This window comes from Nansenia antarctica (assembly GCF_963989245.1).
Source record: "Nansenia antarctica genome assembly, chromosome: 18".
NCBI classification, from domain to species: Eukaryota; Metazoa; Chordata; class Actinopteri; order Argentiniformes; family Microstomatidae; genus Nansenia; species Nansenia antarctica.
In genome coordinates this window covers 5287409-5306030 of record NC_137691.1, presented here as the reverse complement: position 1 = coordinate 5306030, position 18622 = coordinate 5287409, and the positions used below count along the sequence as shown (strand labels likewise).

At 46.0% G+C, this 18622-nt stretch overlaps 2 protein-coding genes across 2 annotated transcripts in view; one reads left to right on the top strand and one right to left on the bottom strand.

Moving 5' to 3' along the window:
- Positions 1-493: 493 nt before the first annotated feature.
- On the bottom strand, positions 494-2714 carry zc3h10 (zinc finger CCCH-type containing 10; the record flags this gene model as incomplete). The annotated part of the gene is made up of 2 exons (XM_080548257.1): positions 494-1012; positions 1521-2714. The coding sequence occupies 2 exons, from the start codon at positions 2712-2714 to the stop codon at positions 494-496; spliced, it is 1713 nt and encodes a 570-aa protein (XP_080404383.1).
- Positions 2715-7705: 4991 nt separating this feature from the next.
- LOC308173682 (sorting nexin-6) overlaps positions 7706-18622 on the top strand; it is a gene marked incomplete at its 3' end in the record, with an annotated part of 37355 nt that continues 26438 nt past the window's right edge. Inside the window, exons 1-4 of the mRNA XM_080548724.1 lie at positions 7706-7737; positions 8156-8248; positions 9166-9273; positions 9758-9818. Of these exons, the coding sequence (XP_080404850.1) occupies positions 7735-7737; positions 8156-8248; positions 9166-9273; positions 9758-9818 (265 nt within the window). The 5' untranslated portion in view covers positions 7706-7734. The remainder of the gene's footprint in view (positions 7738-8155; positions 8249-9165; positions 9274-9757; positions 9819-18622) is intronic.

The window sequence follows — 18622 nt, the reverse complement described above, 5'->3', positions numbered from 1 at the left end:
AGAGGTCAGCCCAGGGGGAAATATGTCTTTGTAATCCTGCCGCCAGAGCAGGGAGTGAAGGGAGCTGGTGGGTTATAATTTACAGTTAACCTTTCCTCAGTCTGCCCCTACTGTAGAGGCATTACATCTGGGCCACGCTGGATACCTCTACCTGTGCGTTTCATTTCGGCGGCCGTGTTAACAGGTTATAGAAGCCAGCCACACGACCCGCTTGAGCCGCGCGTCTCACGCTGTGTGGCTGCTCTGACCTGTTAACACCTGTTACCTGTTAACACGGCCGCCGAAATGAAATGAAACGCACACGCGCCGCTGAGGTAGAGGTGTCCGCTGTGGCCCAGGCGTTAGAGCTCACCCCACCATCTACTAGTCTTGAGTCTGTTCACTGCTGTATGTTAAGTGTTGGTCTCAGCCTCATAAACAGAAGGCATCCTGAGTATCCCCCCTCCCCCTCCACATCTCTGGTTCCATGGTGACGACCCTGCAGGGTGTGACTTCAGTGAGGCAGCGTGGTGATCCTCAGGCTCTGGCTGGCGATGGGGTAGGACACCATGGGGGTGGTGGTGTGGCTCATGGTGATGCCTGGCAGAGGCTGCGACATGGACATGGACACCACCACGGGCGTCACGGAGACCGTCACGGGCGCCATGGAGACGGGAGGGACCATGCTCTGGGCGATGGTCTGCACGAGGGCGGCCGAGAGGGGGGTGATCTCTTGGGTGAGGTGGGGAGGGGGTACGCTGGGGGGGGCGGAGTTGGCGGGGGGCGCCGTAGGGGCGCCGGAGGAGACGACCAGGTCCTGCAGGGGGACGGGCCGGGGCTGCAGCCCGGCGACGCTCAGGGTGGTGTGGGTCTGAGCGATGCTGTGGTTGTAGGAGCTCACCCCGACCACAGGGGGCACTAGGCTCTGCTCAGAGGGGGCCGCGGTGGAGGTCAGGGTCAACACCTTGGTCTGGCTCCGAAACTGGGCGTTCTGCTCCAGTAGGACCTCGTTGGTGGCTACAAGGTTTGACACCTGAGAGAGAGAGAGAGAGAGAGAGAGAGAGAGAGAGAGAGAGAACTTTATTACATAGTAATACATAGTAATAAAGTACTTACGACGTTCAGTGTATACAGTTATTTTCTTTAACTCCATTCAAGTTCAAGGTTTCTTTATTGTCCCCTCGGGGAAATGGCGGTAGTTTTGCAGCCAGAATACAAAAGGACAACATCACATCGACCTCAACACACTAAATCAATACAATAAAATCGCAGAGCTAATACAGAGAAATGGAAATTCATACCAGTACAAAAAACTGCAAGTGTGCAAAAACTGCAGGGGGGAGTGCAAGGATGCAGCCAGAGTGCTATTTACCATTTAGCATAATTAACAGCACTGGGGATGAAGGACACACGAAATCGTTTAGTGCTCCTAGAAGGAGCCCTGAAACGACGGCCAGAGGGCGAAAGCTCAAACTCCCTCTGGAGTGGACGCCCCCCGCCCCCCCCCCGCCCCCCCCCCCCCCCCTCTGAAACACACTGACCTGCTTCTTCAGCTCCTCCACCCTCCTCCTCAGCAGTGCGTTCTCCTCCTCCAGGAAGCGGTACTCCAGGGGCCGGGGTGGCAGGGTGGCCTGGATCCCCAGCTCGTAGTGACCCCCCCCGCTCCCGTCCGCCAGCCGCAGCCCCTCCAGCCTGCGCCTCTTCAGCTGCAGGGTGGCGTGCTCCACGGGGGCCTCCAGGGGCCCGGCCTCGAACAGCCCGCTCTCGAACAGGGGGTCGTAAACCGAGCAGGGGCCCCTGTCGAAACGCCGCTGCCCCGAGGAGCTCAGGGACAAGCATCCGCCCATCCCGACCCCCCCGATCCCCCCCCCCACCCCTGAGATGCCCGGGTCCCTACATCCCCCCAGACTGGGGCAGCCCATTCCCAGCATGTTCCCCCCGCCTCCACCCCCCCCGACCAGGCCTACCATCCCCCCGCAGGTTCCTCCCCCGCCCCCTACGCCCCCCACCCCTCCTCCGCCTGCGTTCACCATCCCGCTGGCCCCGCCGGGACCCATCATCACGCCGCCGACCCCCACCCTGGCCGGCTCGTACTCGTAGTCCTTCTTGACGTGGCGGAACTTGCACTTGTTCCCCCGCTGGCACTCCCCCTTGAGGAAGTCTCTGCAGATGGGCACCTCCCCTCGGCTGTGGGGGAGGTCCATGGGGGACAGGCCCAGGCCCGCGGCCACCTTCCCCCTGAGGCGGAGGGGCAGCTCGCCGGTCTTCTTGTAGTAGTCCTCGTCCTCCTTGGAGCCGTGGACGAAGCGGCAGTTGGACCGTCCGCACTCCTTGTTCTGGTGGTCGTGGCAGAAGATGAACTCGTTCTTCTGCACCCCGAGGTCCGGCACCTCGTTGAAGTCCGGGTGCCGGAAGCGGCAGCGCTTGCCCCGCTTGCAGACGTTCCGGAGGAAGTCCCGACAGATCCCGTCCACGGCGGCTCCCGACCCCAGCCCGCCCCCGCTGCTTCCTCCTCCTCCTCCTCCTCCGCCACAACTGTTCCCATTCCCCAGAGCCCCTCCTCCACCCATACCCCCAGAACCAGAGCCACTGCCCCCTCCTCCCCCTGATCCCCCCCTGCCCTCTCCTGTGCCCCCTCCTAAACCAGACCCAGGGCCCACTTCCTCACCCACGCTCCCACCCACCCCGCCACTCCCACCGCCGCCTGACAGGTAGGCCCCGTCCCGGTCAGGCATGGCGCTCTGCCCAGCGCAAGGGGAAAACAGCACTCATGTGTGTGGGTGATTGACTTCTCTATGTCCTGAGGAAAACAATAGAGAAAGACTCTGTGATGCTCTCTTCAGGGCCAATGCAATCCTCTATCCAGGCATCTGAAAAACAAAATAAAATGTTCATTCTGCAAACTAAATGAAATCCCAGGTTTAGCTAAGGTGAATACTTACAACAAAACGCTTTTTTATATCTACACAACCAACTAAATCAGGTAACATGACCACTAGCTAGCTACAATTGAGATTTCAACATTAATCACAGAGAGGCAACTGAACTTGCAATCAGGAAGTTGCTTTAATATGCTAGCTATGTACAAAACCATTGCCAGTGGACACATCATACATGCATAATGAAAAATAAGCAACAACAACAACAACATACGTGTAGCTAGCTACCGAGCTATTGTGGAGTTGGGGGGTATTCCACCAACGTCGCTAAAGGAAATTCTAGGCTTATTTGTATATTCTCGCGAGATTTATCAAAATCAGCCTGTATTTTTTTGTATTTATATATAAGTCTCGCGAGACTTGTCAGAATAAGCCTGGATTTTCCTTTAGCGAAGTTGATGGAATACCCCACCCCTGGACAGCTAACAAGCTAGCTAGCTTACCTACCTCGTTAAAATAACCACCGTTGGCTCGACAAGTTGCACTTGCACCCGAGGTTACAAGGCAATACCACGCCGTGCAGTTGGACCGGTTAACTCGTAACAAGACAGGTAACAGATCTGTGTCTGTAGTCCGGAAGTTGGCAGAGCGGCTGACAGCCAGGACTACATTTCAGAGCATTCTGGGTATTAGGGGTCAAAGCTCAGCTGGTTACTTGGTAAACGTTGGCTTCCTGCCAGGAGAACTTACCACAACATGCAGCTTGCAGTCAGCGTTATACTCCCATAGACATGTGTGGGCGTATGTGGTTTCAGCACATAGTTTTTGTATTTTTAAAAAGTGAGACATACGTTCTACTTTCATGAATGTTGGGCCTGGTCTCTGTCTCACAAGCATTAGCTTAGCTTAGCACGCTTCTGTCTCTGTCTCACAAGCATTAGCTTAGCTTAGCTTAGCATCGCTGTGACCAGCCAGTCTGCCTGCAGAACTACAACATGGGTTGCCAGGTGGGATTGACAACTTCCAGCCTAAGCACAGTCTATAACCGCAAAAACCAGCCCAAAATCTATTATTGTCAGAAAACCGCTAATTACTATTGGGCAGGTGCCCATCTTCTGCCCATATACTGTATTTCTGTTGCCTTTTTTCCGGACCAGTATGTTCAAAAGTAGCCCATTCGGCGGTAACCCGCCTCATCTGGCAACCTTGACTACAACCAGAGAAGAAGACCAATCTGTTGCTGCTTTTCTCTGCAGTTGTCGTGCAGTTCTGCTGCCACCTACTGGATGGAAAATACTATTTTACAGGCGACTTCGCACAAGATGAGTATTTATAAACGACGGGTGCTTTTATTGCTGCATCTTTTCACGTAGTAACAGACTCAGATCGAAAACCGTGAAAACTACAAAGAAGCAATAGGTACAACAATACAATTGCATTACATTAACTGCTCTGCTGAGCTGCTCAAAGGATCGAAAGATGCTCAACCACCACTAAAATAATTTACATTTATTCTGCAGCTAACATACTCTACAATATTTACGAGATGCAGACAAATATTACATATCGTCTCTGTCTCATTAATCAATGTGACAACGACTCATCTCGTCGTTAGTAACTGTCGCCTAACTGTAGTTTTTGAATTCCTGAATTCCAAAAACAAAATACATTCCTTCACAACCCAACTGATAAATTGGGAAGGCTTGGGGGAGTTATGTAGTTAGCTAGCTGATTGATAGAAGATTTCACTAATCTTCTTAAAATTCCAAAAAGGGAGACTGGGTGCGTTCGTAAATACGCTCTGGAAATCTGATCAGCACTCATGGAATGCCTCTTGTCCAATCGAATTATTTGGTCCCTCTATGACGTTGAACCCAGTGTGCGCTCCGGCGCTCTCAGTGCAAATTGACGAACGCAGAGTTAGTGCCAGCAGGTGACCTTTGTCTAGCAGCAGTGTGCTCGTCTGACTAGCTGGCCAAGTTTGACAGCAATTTTTGTAAGTATATAGATTCGCTAGTAAACCCCCAAATGGTGGTATGTAAGTACATGTTGCTGTATATCATTTGTTTATAGCAGGCATTCCCGAGTGACCCCAAATTAACATAAATAATTCCCCGTGACCCCAACAACTTTTTTGAGGCCTATATGCCAACACACAGCCTAATCATCAGGTCCAGATATATTTGTAATCGCCTAATAGATGCTCCAATTGGTTGGATATGAACCTCAAAAGCAATATAGGCTATAGGTGTTTCACTACGGCATGTTTTACTTAATGCAAAAATAAAACTGTATTTGTTATCAAATCATAGAGGTTAGAAACTGCTGGTGTGTGTAGTGATATTGCTTGTGAAAAGTAGGCCAGCGGTGTGTGTACAAACAATCAATTGAATGTGTAATGTTCAGCTCCCTCATTTGAATTGTAAGCATTGTTGCAAATTTGCTGATGTGTTTTTACTATAACGTGTGTGTGTGTGTGTGTGTGTGTGTGTGTGTGTGTGTGTGTGTGTGTGTGTGTCTGTGTCTGTGTCTGTGTGTGTCTGTGTGTGTGTGTGTCTGTGTCTGTGTGTCTGTGTGTGTGAGTGAGTATAAGATCAGCTGGTGACTTAACTCGGTAGCCTACCGGAGTCACAGACAATTGCTGTGTGACCATGTTTCATCCACCATTTTTAATTTCTCCACCAGATTGGCAATGCAAGGTATAGCCCCTTGGATGCTGGGCTCATTGTGGTGTGTCGCTGTGCTCCTGCTCCGTCTCTCTGGTGCCGGCCTGGTGAACAAGAGAGACTGTTACGAGGCCTTGGGCGTTCCTCGGTCAGCAACGGACAAACAGGTGAAAAAGGCCTTCCACAGTCTGGCTATGAAGTACCACCCTGACAAGAACAACCGTCCTGACGCAGAGCAGGTGTTCAGGGACATCGCTGAAGGTAAAGACTCTTATGACTAACTAACTCACAGGGGTGGTTTGCCTGACACCTTCCTGATAGACACGTTCAATGAAGAATACTCTGCGAATACTTTGTAGTCCAGGAGTCATCGCATCGGTTCCTTATTGTTCCCTACATGTCTTCATTTTATGCAATTATAGAATATAAGATGTGATTATTTTCTGGGAATCACCGACTAGGCTATGCCTAACTTATGCACCAGCAAGGGAAGCTCAGGGTAGGGTAGTAGAGTCATTTAGTGACTGTGACTGGAAATACTTCTGACCTCCCAACGCTATGGTAACACGATATGTGATACAGTCTGATAATTTTGGTCCGCATGTCAGCAACCAATCAAAATGTTCGGACTTTTCTTTTGAACGTTTTCTTTTCTACGTTTCAACGTTGTTGAGAATCACAACACAAACTCGCTAGTCAAGCCAAAATACTGCAATGAAATGGATTCGGTGAGCAATCCCCACTGCTACCTAGTTAACTATAACACTACTGTACATTGTTAGCAGGCTCACAAAACAAGCTGTGTTAATTGACTAGCGAGCGTGTCATTGATTTTCAACAACGCGGAAATACTGTATACATTCATTCACATTTTCCGAAAGAAAAGTCTGATCATTATCATATCGGGTCCCGACATGAGGACCAAAGCATTAGAATGCGTCACATATTGCTCTGTCCTCTTCAAGCCTACGAGGTGCTCTCTGATGATGAGAAGAGGAGGGGGTACGACCAGGTGGGCCACGAGGCCTTTTTGAAGGACCGTGAAGAGGAGTGGGAGGAGCCGGAGGCCGGAGGGGGGCGGAGCTCCTCCTACTTCAGCTTTGACGAGCTGCTCCAGGGCCTGCGTCTGGAGGAGGACCTGTACCAGGAGGAGCCAGAGGACTCCTGGATCTTCCACCTGGGGGGAGAGCATGAGGATTACCCCCGTGAGGAGGACCAGGGCCTCCCGGGCAGCGGCGTGTTTGACCTGCCGGGGGACCCGTTGGTGTCGACGGGGCAGGGCTACTCTGAGACCGAGGAGCAGGAGGAGGGACAGTTCTGCTGGAAGCTGCAGCAGTCTGACGGCAGTACTGTGGAAATGTGTGAGGGGGATGGATACTGATGTGCGTGTGCGTGTGCGTGTGCGTGTGCGTGTGCGTGTGCGTGTGTGTGTGTGTGTGTGTGTGTTTTTGTTTTATAGCTTCAGAACGAATGTTTGCAGTCAAAGGATTTTCAAATAAAGTCTGACTTTGTATGGTTCTTCTTCTCTCTTTCTCTTCCTCGTAGTGCTCCAGCGTCTCAGGCAGTGTGGAGTCGTCATTGGAAATGTCCTACTTAACTGAATTATGCTGCTTTCACGGGTTTTAAGTCCACTGGTTGTTTACGAGTCTTCAGGGTTGTCAGAGAGAGAGAGAGAGAGAGAGAGAGAGAGAGAGAGAGAGAGAGAGAGAGAGAGAGAGAGAGAGAGAGAGAGAGAGAGAGAGAGAGAGAGAGAGAGAGAGAGAGAGAGAGAGAGAGAGAGAGAGAGAGAGAGAGAGAGAGAGAGAGAGAGAGAGAGAGAGAGAGAGAGAGAGAGAGAGAGAGAGAGAGAGAGAGAGAGAGAGAGAGAGAGAGTGAGTGTATGAGGAATTCTTTGGACAATCCCCTCTTTCCTGTGGGTGTGACTCCTGTTCCAGAGTTACTGAGTAACAGTAGTTCCCTCCCGTGGTTGTTTCCCCTACGCCAGCACTTTAGGTTGGCTGCTTTGTCTCTGTCTTACTCCCCTGGACCAGTGTGAACTTTGACCTAGAGGATATCCTGTGCCTCTTCAGCAGAGGGAACGTGTGTGCACCGCAGAGATTAGGACGAAAACCCGTTATACTTTTTTTTTTTTAAATCAAGCTAGCAGTTTTACCACTCTTCAGACGTCGGGGAGCGGTTTGCACGGACAGAAGCCTGCTTGTTTGAACGTTATGGTAAGTAAGTGTGAATTAGTAGACTGATGAGACTGATCTCAGACTGATGACATCGGTGTTGGTCTCTGCAGCTCCTGACCGTCATGTGATCGGCTGTGCGCCACTTCTGACACCTTGACACCTTCAGCTCTTTTTTTATTTTTTACTTTTTACTTTTTTCTGTTTTTTCACACAGAAATTAAGTAACAAGATCCTCTGTCTGAAATGATATTTAGGAACAGTGACTTATTACATGCATACATGTCAGAATTCTGATGTTCTTGCAAGTTTTGGTGAATTTGACATAGTCTACAGATGCAAACCGATGCAAAATGACAGCCTCACGTTGAACATTGTGATGAATGTTGTCTTATCTCTCTCCTGAGTGTCTCATGATGTCCTTAGACGGTTGACCGACACTTGACGTTGGGTATTTCAGGAGGAGTCACTGAGTGTCAGCGCCCACAGCATCAGGGTCAGTGAAGCCGTGAAGGATGGGGACGCGCTGACCTTCATAATCATGTCCCAAAAGGTGAGAGGAGGTCATGGACGTGATAATAACAGCCCCAGTAGGTCTCTCAGGTCCTCTGACCAGGGTGTGTTGGTTGTCCCCCGTGCCAGATTGAAGACCAAGGGGTGTTAGAGCATTCCAAACCGTGGCCCCCAGGCTTTGGAATGCTCTGCCCTGGGATCTTAGATCAGCTGGCTCGGTCGAGGCTTTTAAAAAACAGCTTAAGACTGTCTTGTATAGACACAGGCTTTTGGATAGCCCCAAAAGCCTGTCTTTCTGTGTCCTGTTGATATTGTTGTACTCCTGTTGTCTGTTACTTGTTCTTATTTTCACTTGTTTTGCCTATTTTAAATCTGCCATGACTTTCGCTATTTTATTATGTTTTTTCTTTATTTTGTTCTCTACTATGTAAAGCACTTTGTGACCCTTGGTCTGAGAAAGGTGCTGTACAAATACATTTTACCTACTTACTTACTTACTTACTTAATAATCACCACGTTCAAAATGGTCATACTGTAGTCAGAACACAGCGCTGAGTGGGGGACCTCTGAGATGACCCGTGAAGTTGGTCGCTGGTTATATACAGTACCAGGCAAAAGTTTGCACACACTTCCCCATTCAATTGAATGGGGAAGTGTGTCCAAACTTTTGCCTGGAACTGTATTACACAGTAGTTAGTTTATGATGCTATACATGTACTGTACTGTACTGTTGGACCCAGAGGGTTGTAACCCAGCCCTTATGCTAAAACTGTTGAAACCGATGTGGCTGTTGTGACTTGTATCGTTCTCTCTCTCTCTCTCTCTCTCTCTCTCTCTCTCTCTCTCTCTCTCTCTCTCTCTCTCTCTCTCTCTCTCTCTCTCTCTCTCTTTCTCTCTTTCTCTCTTTCTCTCTTTCTCTCTTTCTCTCTCTCTCTCTCTCTCTCTCCATGCTCCCAGTTGTCTGGTAGTGGGGAGTACCATGTGGACCGGACATATGAGGACTTTGAGTGGCTCCAACACGGTCTATTCTCTCAGGAGGAGGTGCCTGGGATACAAGGAGTTATTGTTAGTATAATATCTCGTCTCAACCTGATCCTGACCCCTGACCTAGAGTATAAACCGTTGCTTTGCCAATACAGGAGCCTCAGGTGCAACTTAGAGGCTAACCAACAGCTACTTCCCCCGGGCGATCAGGCTCATAAACAAGCCTACTGCAGACAAATGACTATAATCCCCAAGCACACCCCATGTTTACGGACTACCTAACTCTCACTGTCACCCAATGCGATACTCGTGACATTCTACTACTATTTTATTTTACTATTTGTACTGCTAATTGTATCCTGTCTTATTTGTCACACATGTCTTGTACTATTGTCACTTTTTATTTATTTTATTATCTTGACTTATCTTGCTTATTGCCTTATTGTCTTATGTCAGCAACCGAAGCCTAGGAATGTTACTCTCGTACACTTGTGTAATGTGACATAACAATAAAACTTGAAGTTTCATATATAATGAGATACATTTTACGTGTTTCCCTTTTTAGTTTCCTCCTCTTCCAGCAAAGCCTCAGGTGAATGCACCAGCCAGGGTTGTGAAACAGCTTGGTATGTATTTCTGGAAATCAATTACGCTATCAGTATTAACCCTTGTTAATAATAATCATAATGATAATAACTTTTAATTGTATATCACTTTTCTTGCCAACGTTGCAGCTCAAAGTGCTTTAATCATTATATAATTATGATTTATTTATTTATTTTATTTTAAAGGCTATATTAAAAAGCTAAGGTTTTTAGCCTTGACTTGAAAATATTTGCTGAGGTTGCATCCCTAATGTAAACTGGCAGTGCATTCTACAATCTGGGTGCATAAAATGAGAATGCAGCCTCACCAAATCTCTTCTTTTGTACATAAAAGCCAGCATCAGGAGACCTGAGAGCTCTATTGGGCTGATATGCTAGCAAAAGGTCTTTCAGATATTCTGGTGCTGTGCCAGTGAGAGCTTTAGAGAAAAGCAGAAGGATCTAATTGTTGATGCTACATCATGTCATCAGTTACCCCTCCCTACTTATCAAATTGGATAAAATGGCAAACTTCTTTCTATTCCATTATTCTGGTGTCAAGCCATAGTATGCATTGTCCTGGGCCCAGATGTTAAAAACATTTAATCTGCATCAGAATGATCCCAATTGTCTTTTTTGCTATCCAGGATCAGATCTATCCGGCTGATTTTGAGTCGTATAGGGGAAATCAGCCAACGTTTTGAACAACTGGGCCCTGGTGTGTTAGTTTGATGTTAATTAAAGCCTTAACCGTCTGTCAATGGTTACTTTGCTCTGTAGGGTTCTTGGCCATCGGGCAGGACTGGCATCCCTACTGTATGGCTCTGGAAACTTATCTCCAGCAGGTGGCAGCACACACCACGCTCAGCAAGAACAAGGGACTGGAGATCTTCCTCACTAACTCAGAGGTATTGTAGACCAGGTCAGCTTGTGAGCCTGTATTTGACCTGGTGGGAGCTTAGCCAGTCACTGTCCTGTGCCTAGTTCCATCTAGTGATTAACAGGGTTGATTTTAACCAAGTTTGTTGTTTCCAGACAGCGATTAAAAGACTTGCTTCCACAGTTTAGAAACATTTGCGAGTGTGTATCATTTGGTTATGATATTAGGTAGGCAATACCTACAATGCTGTGTGCTCACCTTTTACATCAGATACATAATCAATGTGTGTTATCTGTAAGTCGCTATGGAATCAATCAAGCAATCAAACTTTATTTATATAGCCATTCATTAAATGCAACTCCAAGCAGGTGCTGAACATCTGAATCTGCGCCCCGGGCCGATGTAAAAGTTGGATGGGGGGCGCATTATAAATGAAATTAACATAACATAACATAACATAAAAACAATAGTAAGTAAAAAAAAAAGGAACATGAAAAAAGTAAATAAAATACAACACAATAAAACAAGAAATGGGAGATGAGAAATAGATCAAATACAACACAATAAAACCAGGACTAAAACAAGAAATAAGTAAAAGTGTAAAGTTGAGATAAACACTAGATAAAAGCCAGGCTAAAAAGGTGTGTTTTAAGCTTTCTTTTAAAGATATCCACACTCTCTGCCACCCTCAAGTCATCCGGCAAGCCGTTCCACAGTCTGGGGCCATAGTGGCTAAAAGCGGCCTTGCCATGGGTCTTAGACCGGACCCCAGGAACAACCAGGAGACCAGTACCAGAGGACCTGAGGGATCTAGTGGGTACATATCTTCGAACCATATCAGACATGTAGTCGAGAGTAAGACCCTTTAGCCTAGTACTTCGTAAACCAATAAAAAATTATCTTAAAATCAATTCTACAACTAACAGGTGGTCAGTGCAGCAATTTTAAAACGTGTAAAAAATGAACTGTGGTCTATTGCAGTGTGCTGCACTGAGGGCACTGGAGGATCCGACAATGATTGTTCTCTCAACAAGAACAATAAAAGGATGAGCTATACAAGTGCAAGTTAAATAAGTAACTTTAACTGACATTGTTACTCGACTGCTTTTCTTGTTCATATAGAGCACTGTGTGACACAGAAAGGGGAGGATGCGGTTTGTCGTGTCGAAACACAACACGATAAACCACATCCTCTCTTTTCTCGGACAGAGCTCAACGTCATCTCTATTTAGGAAATGTGACAGATTTTAAAATGCCCAAATTCTGTAACAGAGGGGAACTCGGTAAACTATCTTACGCACCATATAAGGTGCTTTGACTGGACCTGCTACACAACAAACATTTTGTCCAGTAGCTAAAATGTGTGTGTTCTCTGGTTTACACCTTACTTATATTACTATATACTATTACTAATACTATATATTTCTCCATTACTTACACTATTACCGGTACATCTGACACGTAACCATGGTAGCGATCGACAGAAAAAGCTACAGAAGAAGATGTACAAGTTGCATATTTATAGTTGGACAAGAATGTTTCAAGGTGACAAAAATAGGTTGTAAAACATCAAGATGTGAAAGTAGACAGTGAAACATCTACAGTCGACATAGTAAAGGGCCAGTTAAAGCTCACACGTCCAGCAGAGCTCTCTGCAGTAGAAAGGCTGTGAGGCTGCTGTATGGTGGCTCTAGGGGGCTCTGCCTGTGTTGACGGTGGCATACTCTGTGTCTCCTCCACTGCTCTCCTGACTCACTGCTGCTCTCTCTCTTCCTTTGTTGTGGACAATGGTGGAGTATGTCAGTGAGGGGTCATCCTATAGAGAGAGATGACAAGGGACACACAAGATTACACTCAGAGGCAAATAACACATCGGTTACATATATTTCCACCCTCAAAACAAGGGACCAGACAGACAGACTTTGACTTACTGGTGCACAGACTGGTGCGGTTGACGTTTCTACTTGACCTTTGTTTCTTTTAGCAACTTTGGCGTACAGTGCAGAGGGGTCGTCCTGTAGAGACACACAATGAGACACACATACAGTTCCTATGTTAATCACACAAGTAACATGTTTTTTCCAAACACAAATTAAATTGAGATTATTTGATACAACGGCACTCTGAATGTTATAGACACACACACTGACATGCCTAGTCTCATACACTGATTACATGCTTACTACACACTACCATCAGCACTCAAGTTGAGGGGGGATGAGGGGGGATGGCATCCCCCCTGAAATAAAAACAGTCAAAATCATCCCCCTTCTAAAACTGCCATCCCTCCTTTCCATCCCTTATGTCATTGTATCAATGAAGGTGGTATTACTGCTATTTCAACATTTAGTTTTGCGCATATTGAGTAAAATACTGTGGGCGAGGAGGGGGCACGCACACATGCAATGCCATTTTTACCAAGTCACTGACACTGAAGTCACTGACGCTGTGGGGATGCTAAAATTGTCCCCATATGATAGAATCCACCATCCCCCCCTGATTTCCTTTGACAACTTGAGTACTGACTACCATACGCCTTGAAGAGTGCAGATAGGTGGAGACACACAGTCACGTACTACTACACCCATCGCACAAAACACACAATGATTATAGGATGTTACATGTTCTTTAAAGCTTAATTTTCAGGGTTCCCGCGCTGGTCTTAAAAAGCCTTAAAGTCTAAAATCCAGCAATCCGACTCACAAGGCCTAAAAAGGTCTCACATTTCAGTTATTCGGTCTAAAAATGAGGTGCTAGGTCTTAAAAATTAGATCCTGCAAAAAAATCAGACCGACCACATCTATTTACGCGGGATTAATCAAGCTGGGACCAAAGAAATGCCAATTCGCTTCCTTTCGTCTGTATGGCAGTGAAATCCCTAATTTCATCACCTCGAGGATGACAAAAAGCTATCATATGGTGTTGCAAATAGGTCTAAAACCATATTCAAAGAGGTCTAAAAAAAAGGTCTAAAAAGGTCTTAAATTTGACTTCTTGAAACTTGTAGGAACCCTGATTTTACAACTGAAATTGTGATTTGATACAGTCACACTCTCATTGTGATGTTAATCTCCAAATGCGTGTGTCTTTACTTCATTCTCTTGCTCTCCTCCCTCTGTGTTGCTCCCGCTGTTCTTCTTCCCTGTGGATCAGAAACCAGAGAGTTCAACAGACACAGACACCCATACAACCTACCTCACCATGGAACATTGCTAATTAAGCATGTTTTAAACTAAGGTGCTTCTAAGTGGTTAATATCCGCTTGTTAAGTCTGACGTCAAAAGTGACGTTTAGCCATTTCCGAGTCCAAATCAGAAATTCTCCGCACCGGAGTACCTGTGAACTACAGCGGTAGAATGACAGTTTAATCGTTTTTTAGACTCGGATCTATTCATACAACAAGGGACACAGCACTTAACCGTTTTCTCCATATTGTCAGGGTATTTGAGCCTCGGAAAAGCGCTATATAAATATAATTTATTATTATTATTATGTCGGCATCTCGAAGACAGCGCCTCAGCCAACGTTGGCCCCGGAAATACGTCACGACTTAACAAGCGGATACTGTATGGTTGTAGTTATGTAAATAGCCTACTGGTACCTTTGTTTCTCCTGTACATAAACAGGACGATCATACCGGAGGATATTACTGCTAGAACAGCCAGTAAGATGTAGATGGTTAGATTTGAAAAGATAGGAGGAGAAGTTCCTCCAGGGATCTTCTCTTTGTTTTCCCCATCTGAACATGGGGACATGAACATGGTCAGTCAGTCTGCTGTGTCACTTAAGAGAGCTCTGTATGTTATGGAGACTAGGGTCCAGGATGATTCTGACTCGAGAGTTTGTTAGAACAGTGCTGAAAAGTAATATGTCTTGACCTGTTGATGCCATGGTTGCCTCGGGTTGAGCGGCTGTTGAGTGTTTGGTGGGGGTCACGGGTTTTGGGTTTTCTCCTGTCACCAAGAGAGCAGATGATCATCAGCCTTGTATCAGTCAGAGCAGAAGCACACCGTATGAAACAACACAACACAATATAACCAAAGATAGCATCCCATCAGATACCAAATGAGTTGTGATTTATTCCGTTTATCATCAGGGATAAAGTTAAAGCCAGTACTTGTTGTGCACTGTCAGACAGATGTCATTTGGTGGGTTCACCAACGGGGGGTTGAGGTGCTGTCTGCACACAGGGTCAGAAACTAGTGTTGTTTGTCCGTCATAGGTGGTAGACTCTGATTGTCTCTTCACTTACAGTATAGATACAGTTACACAGTTTTCTTAATCTGTAACTAATACGTTTGGCCAATGATGCTAACTTTTACTGACTGAAATGTTCTGCTCTGACATGGCACTTTCCATGTCCTTCTAAATGTGAGCATTAAGAAGCTAACTTCAATGGTCCAGTGTCTGTTTCTGCAGTGTGCAGCCCTCACCTTAACTCCTTTACTTAAGTCTTCATGCTACTGTCAGGTAGGGGAGTCTATATACTGCAGCCTCTGTAGATTACAATTAATTAATTTTGCCATTTAGCAGACGCTTTTATCCAAAGCGACTTACAATTACGAATTACAGGGACATTCCCCCTGGAGTAACTGAGGGCTAAGTGCCTTACCCAAGGGCACACTAGTAGTGGTGTGGCTTCAGGCGGGATTTGAACTCACAACCTTCCGATCACAAGTCCAACTCACTATCCACTAGACCAGTGGTTCCCAACCGGGGGTACGCGGACCCCTAGGGGTACGTGAGGGGATTGCAGGGGGTACGTGGAAAGATTTGGAATTATAATTTATTTCCCTTTCCAACAAAATAATTAAATATAGTCGTTTCATAAACCTGTTGTTAAAATGGTACGCTGCAACTTAAGTTCCTCCCCGACAGGTGATGACTGTAACACACGTGGTAGTCACGTCACATTTAAATCACGTTCATTTACGTTCATTTACGCGCGCACGTCAGCTAGGCCTGTCAGTATACCGCAAAGATGGACAGATGGCTAAAACGACCAGCTTCAGAGGCAGATCAGACGGTCAGATCAGAGGCAGATCAGACGGTCAGATCAGAGAAAAAAAGAAAAAAAGGACCCCGCTATTATTTGGAAACATATGTTTTGTGGGGATTTACATGTACATCGGCTGATCCACCACAGCCACAGTGCTTTTTCTGCGGCGAAGTCCTGGCTAATAATTCAATGAAGCCAGCCCATTTACAGCGACACCAGAGCACCAAACACCTAGCAACTGTTGGTAAAACTGACGACTTTTTCAAGCGAAAACTGTCAGAGTTCAAGTCAAGTCAGGCTACACTGAAAAAAGCGGCAAGTGTGTCAAGCAAAGCACTGGAGGCGTCCTATGCTGTTTCATTACTAGTGGCTAAGTCAAAAACCCCACATTCAATCGCCGAAGATCTGATTTTGCCTGCCGCTGTGATTTTGGCTCAAACTATGCTGGACAAGAAAGCAGCTGACGCGCTCAAGTTGGTACCATTATCTAACAATACCGTCTCCCGTCGGATTGATGATATGTCCATAAATATTGTCGGACAAGTGGTGGATAAAATGAAGCAAGCAGGTCAGTTCGCTTTGCAATTAGATGAAATGACCGACGTTAGTGGGGAGGCTCAGCTGCTGGCTTTTGTGCGTTATAAAGAAGAGTCGGACATAAATGAGCATATCTTGTTTTGCAAGACGCTGCCAGGAAAGACAACTGGCGAGGAAATATTTCTGATTATTGACAGCTTCTTCAAAGACAACGATCTGGAGTGGAAATCCTGCAGTCACATCTGTACCGATGGAGCGGCAGCAATGACGGGTAAGGTGCATGGGCTGCTTGGGCGTGTGATGAAGGTGAACCCCGAAATTAAGTGGATGCACTGTATTATTCACCGGGAGGCACTCGCCAGCAAAAGAATGAGCCCCGAGTTAAGTGCAGTTATGGATGACGCAGTTAAGGTGATTAACTTCATTCAGTCCCGGCCAATGAACCACAGACTGTTTCAAACTCTTTGTCATGACAGCGGGTCAGAGCATGAGCAGCTACTGCTTCACACAGACGTTCGCTGGCTGTCTCGTGGCAAAACGCTGCTGCGGCTCTATGAATTGCGCATCGAGGTGTTTGCTTTCCTGACAGAAAACGACCTTCCTCTTGCAGCCCTGTTTGAGGATGCAGTGTGGGTTGCGCAGCTGGCATATCTTGCTGATGTCTTCACTAAGCTGAATGAGCTCAACCTTTCACTTCAGGGCAAGTACTCACACATCCTTAACATGTATGACAAAGTGAATGGATTCATAAAGAAGGTTAAATTATGGGAGAGGAAATGTAAGGATGGAGATGTGAGCTGTTTCCCACTGCTTGATGGCCATCTCGCCACCACTGATGCTGACAGAGGTCCTGTGGTGAAAATAGTTAAAGCACATCTGTCCAAACTTGACACTGACTTCAACCAGTACTTTCATGACATTGAAACAAAGTCAGAAAAACTGGACTGGGTGAGGAACCCATTCAGAGTGAATGACAGGAGCAGCAGCAGCCTTCCTGCAAGCCTGCAGGAAAATCTGATGGACATGTCCTCTGATCGTGGGTTGAAGATGGCACATGCTGACAAGTCATTGACAGAGTTTTGGTGTGATGTTGAAAAGGAATATCCAGTGCTGGGAAAGTGTGCATTGAATGAACTTTTGCCTTTTGGATCTACATATATGTGTGAAGTGACCTTCTCAGCTTTGACCCACATCAAAACCAAGCCAGACTGAGTGTGGAGAGCAGCCTGGTGACTGCTGTTGCCACACTGCCTCCAGAACTGTCAAAGATTATAAAAGAGAAGCAACCTCAAGTGTCTCATTAAAGCTCAACTGATGAAAAAAAGAATTGCAACTGCTACTGGGTGAGTCTATTTTTCACAATGGTGTAAATATCTATGTATTAAAGGGGAGTGGTTCAAATGATTTCATTAATAATCAGTAGAGTTAGATAAGAAGTTTAAGTGTGTGTGTGTGTGTGTGTGTGTGTGTGTGTGTGTGTGTGTGTGTGTGTGTGTGTGTGTGATAAGTTTTATCCTGTCTCATCTTGTCTGTTTCCTCTCCCCATCAGTCAAGACTCTGGGATGAGAAAATGATGACATCACTGCACCTCAGACAGAAGCCAAAGAGGAGCAGGAGAAAGGGAAAAGAAACAGATATCAAATCAAATTCATTATTATTTATTATTTATTTGTCTATTTTCAGTGAGTGTGTGGGCATGTGGTAACAATTAACCATTGAGGTGGCCAGGTGGCACATGTATTGGCCAATTAGCTCATGTAGTCTAATTTTGAATGGCAATGTTTTGAAATGGCAAACATGTGACTTTATGTCAGATTGTTGTGTGCAGAAAACCGTGTTCAGTGCATTTAAAAAGTGCCATTTTGAATAGCAAAATGTGTGTAAAGCAGAAAATGTGTTTAGAGTTTTGGAGACATGAGAAGAGGTTTTGCTCTCTGTGTGTCAGTAATAAATGTTATATTTGCAAGTTAGAGTTTAATTGATTTTTTGGGGAAATAATCAACACGCATGAGTGAGGGGGTACTTCTGGCATGGCAAAACAGCTCAAGGGGTACACAAGACAAAAAAGGTTGGGAACCACTGCACTAGACCACCACTACCCCTACTAGATCCATTCTGTTTTTCTGTTTTGTTATTTAACTATGAAGGCACCTCTGTGAAAACTCTGTGGTCACTGTGCTTACATGTACATGCAGTTTCCCAAACGTTATCAGATAAAGATATCAGTAATTATAGAAAACATTAAATAATGGTTGATCAGATATCCTACTTTTAACATGTATTATGCTGTTTCCCAAAAGTACTAAGATAATTATATAACTGAATATGAAAATGTCATTAATTGATAATGATGAGATGTCTTACCTTCAACAAGGAGTCTGATGTGTCTGAATTCATGACTGATCCCACACCTGTACCACCCCTGGTCCT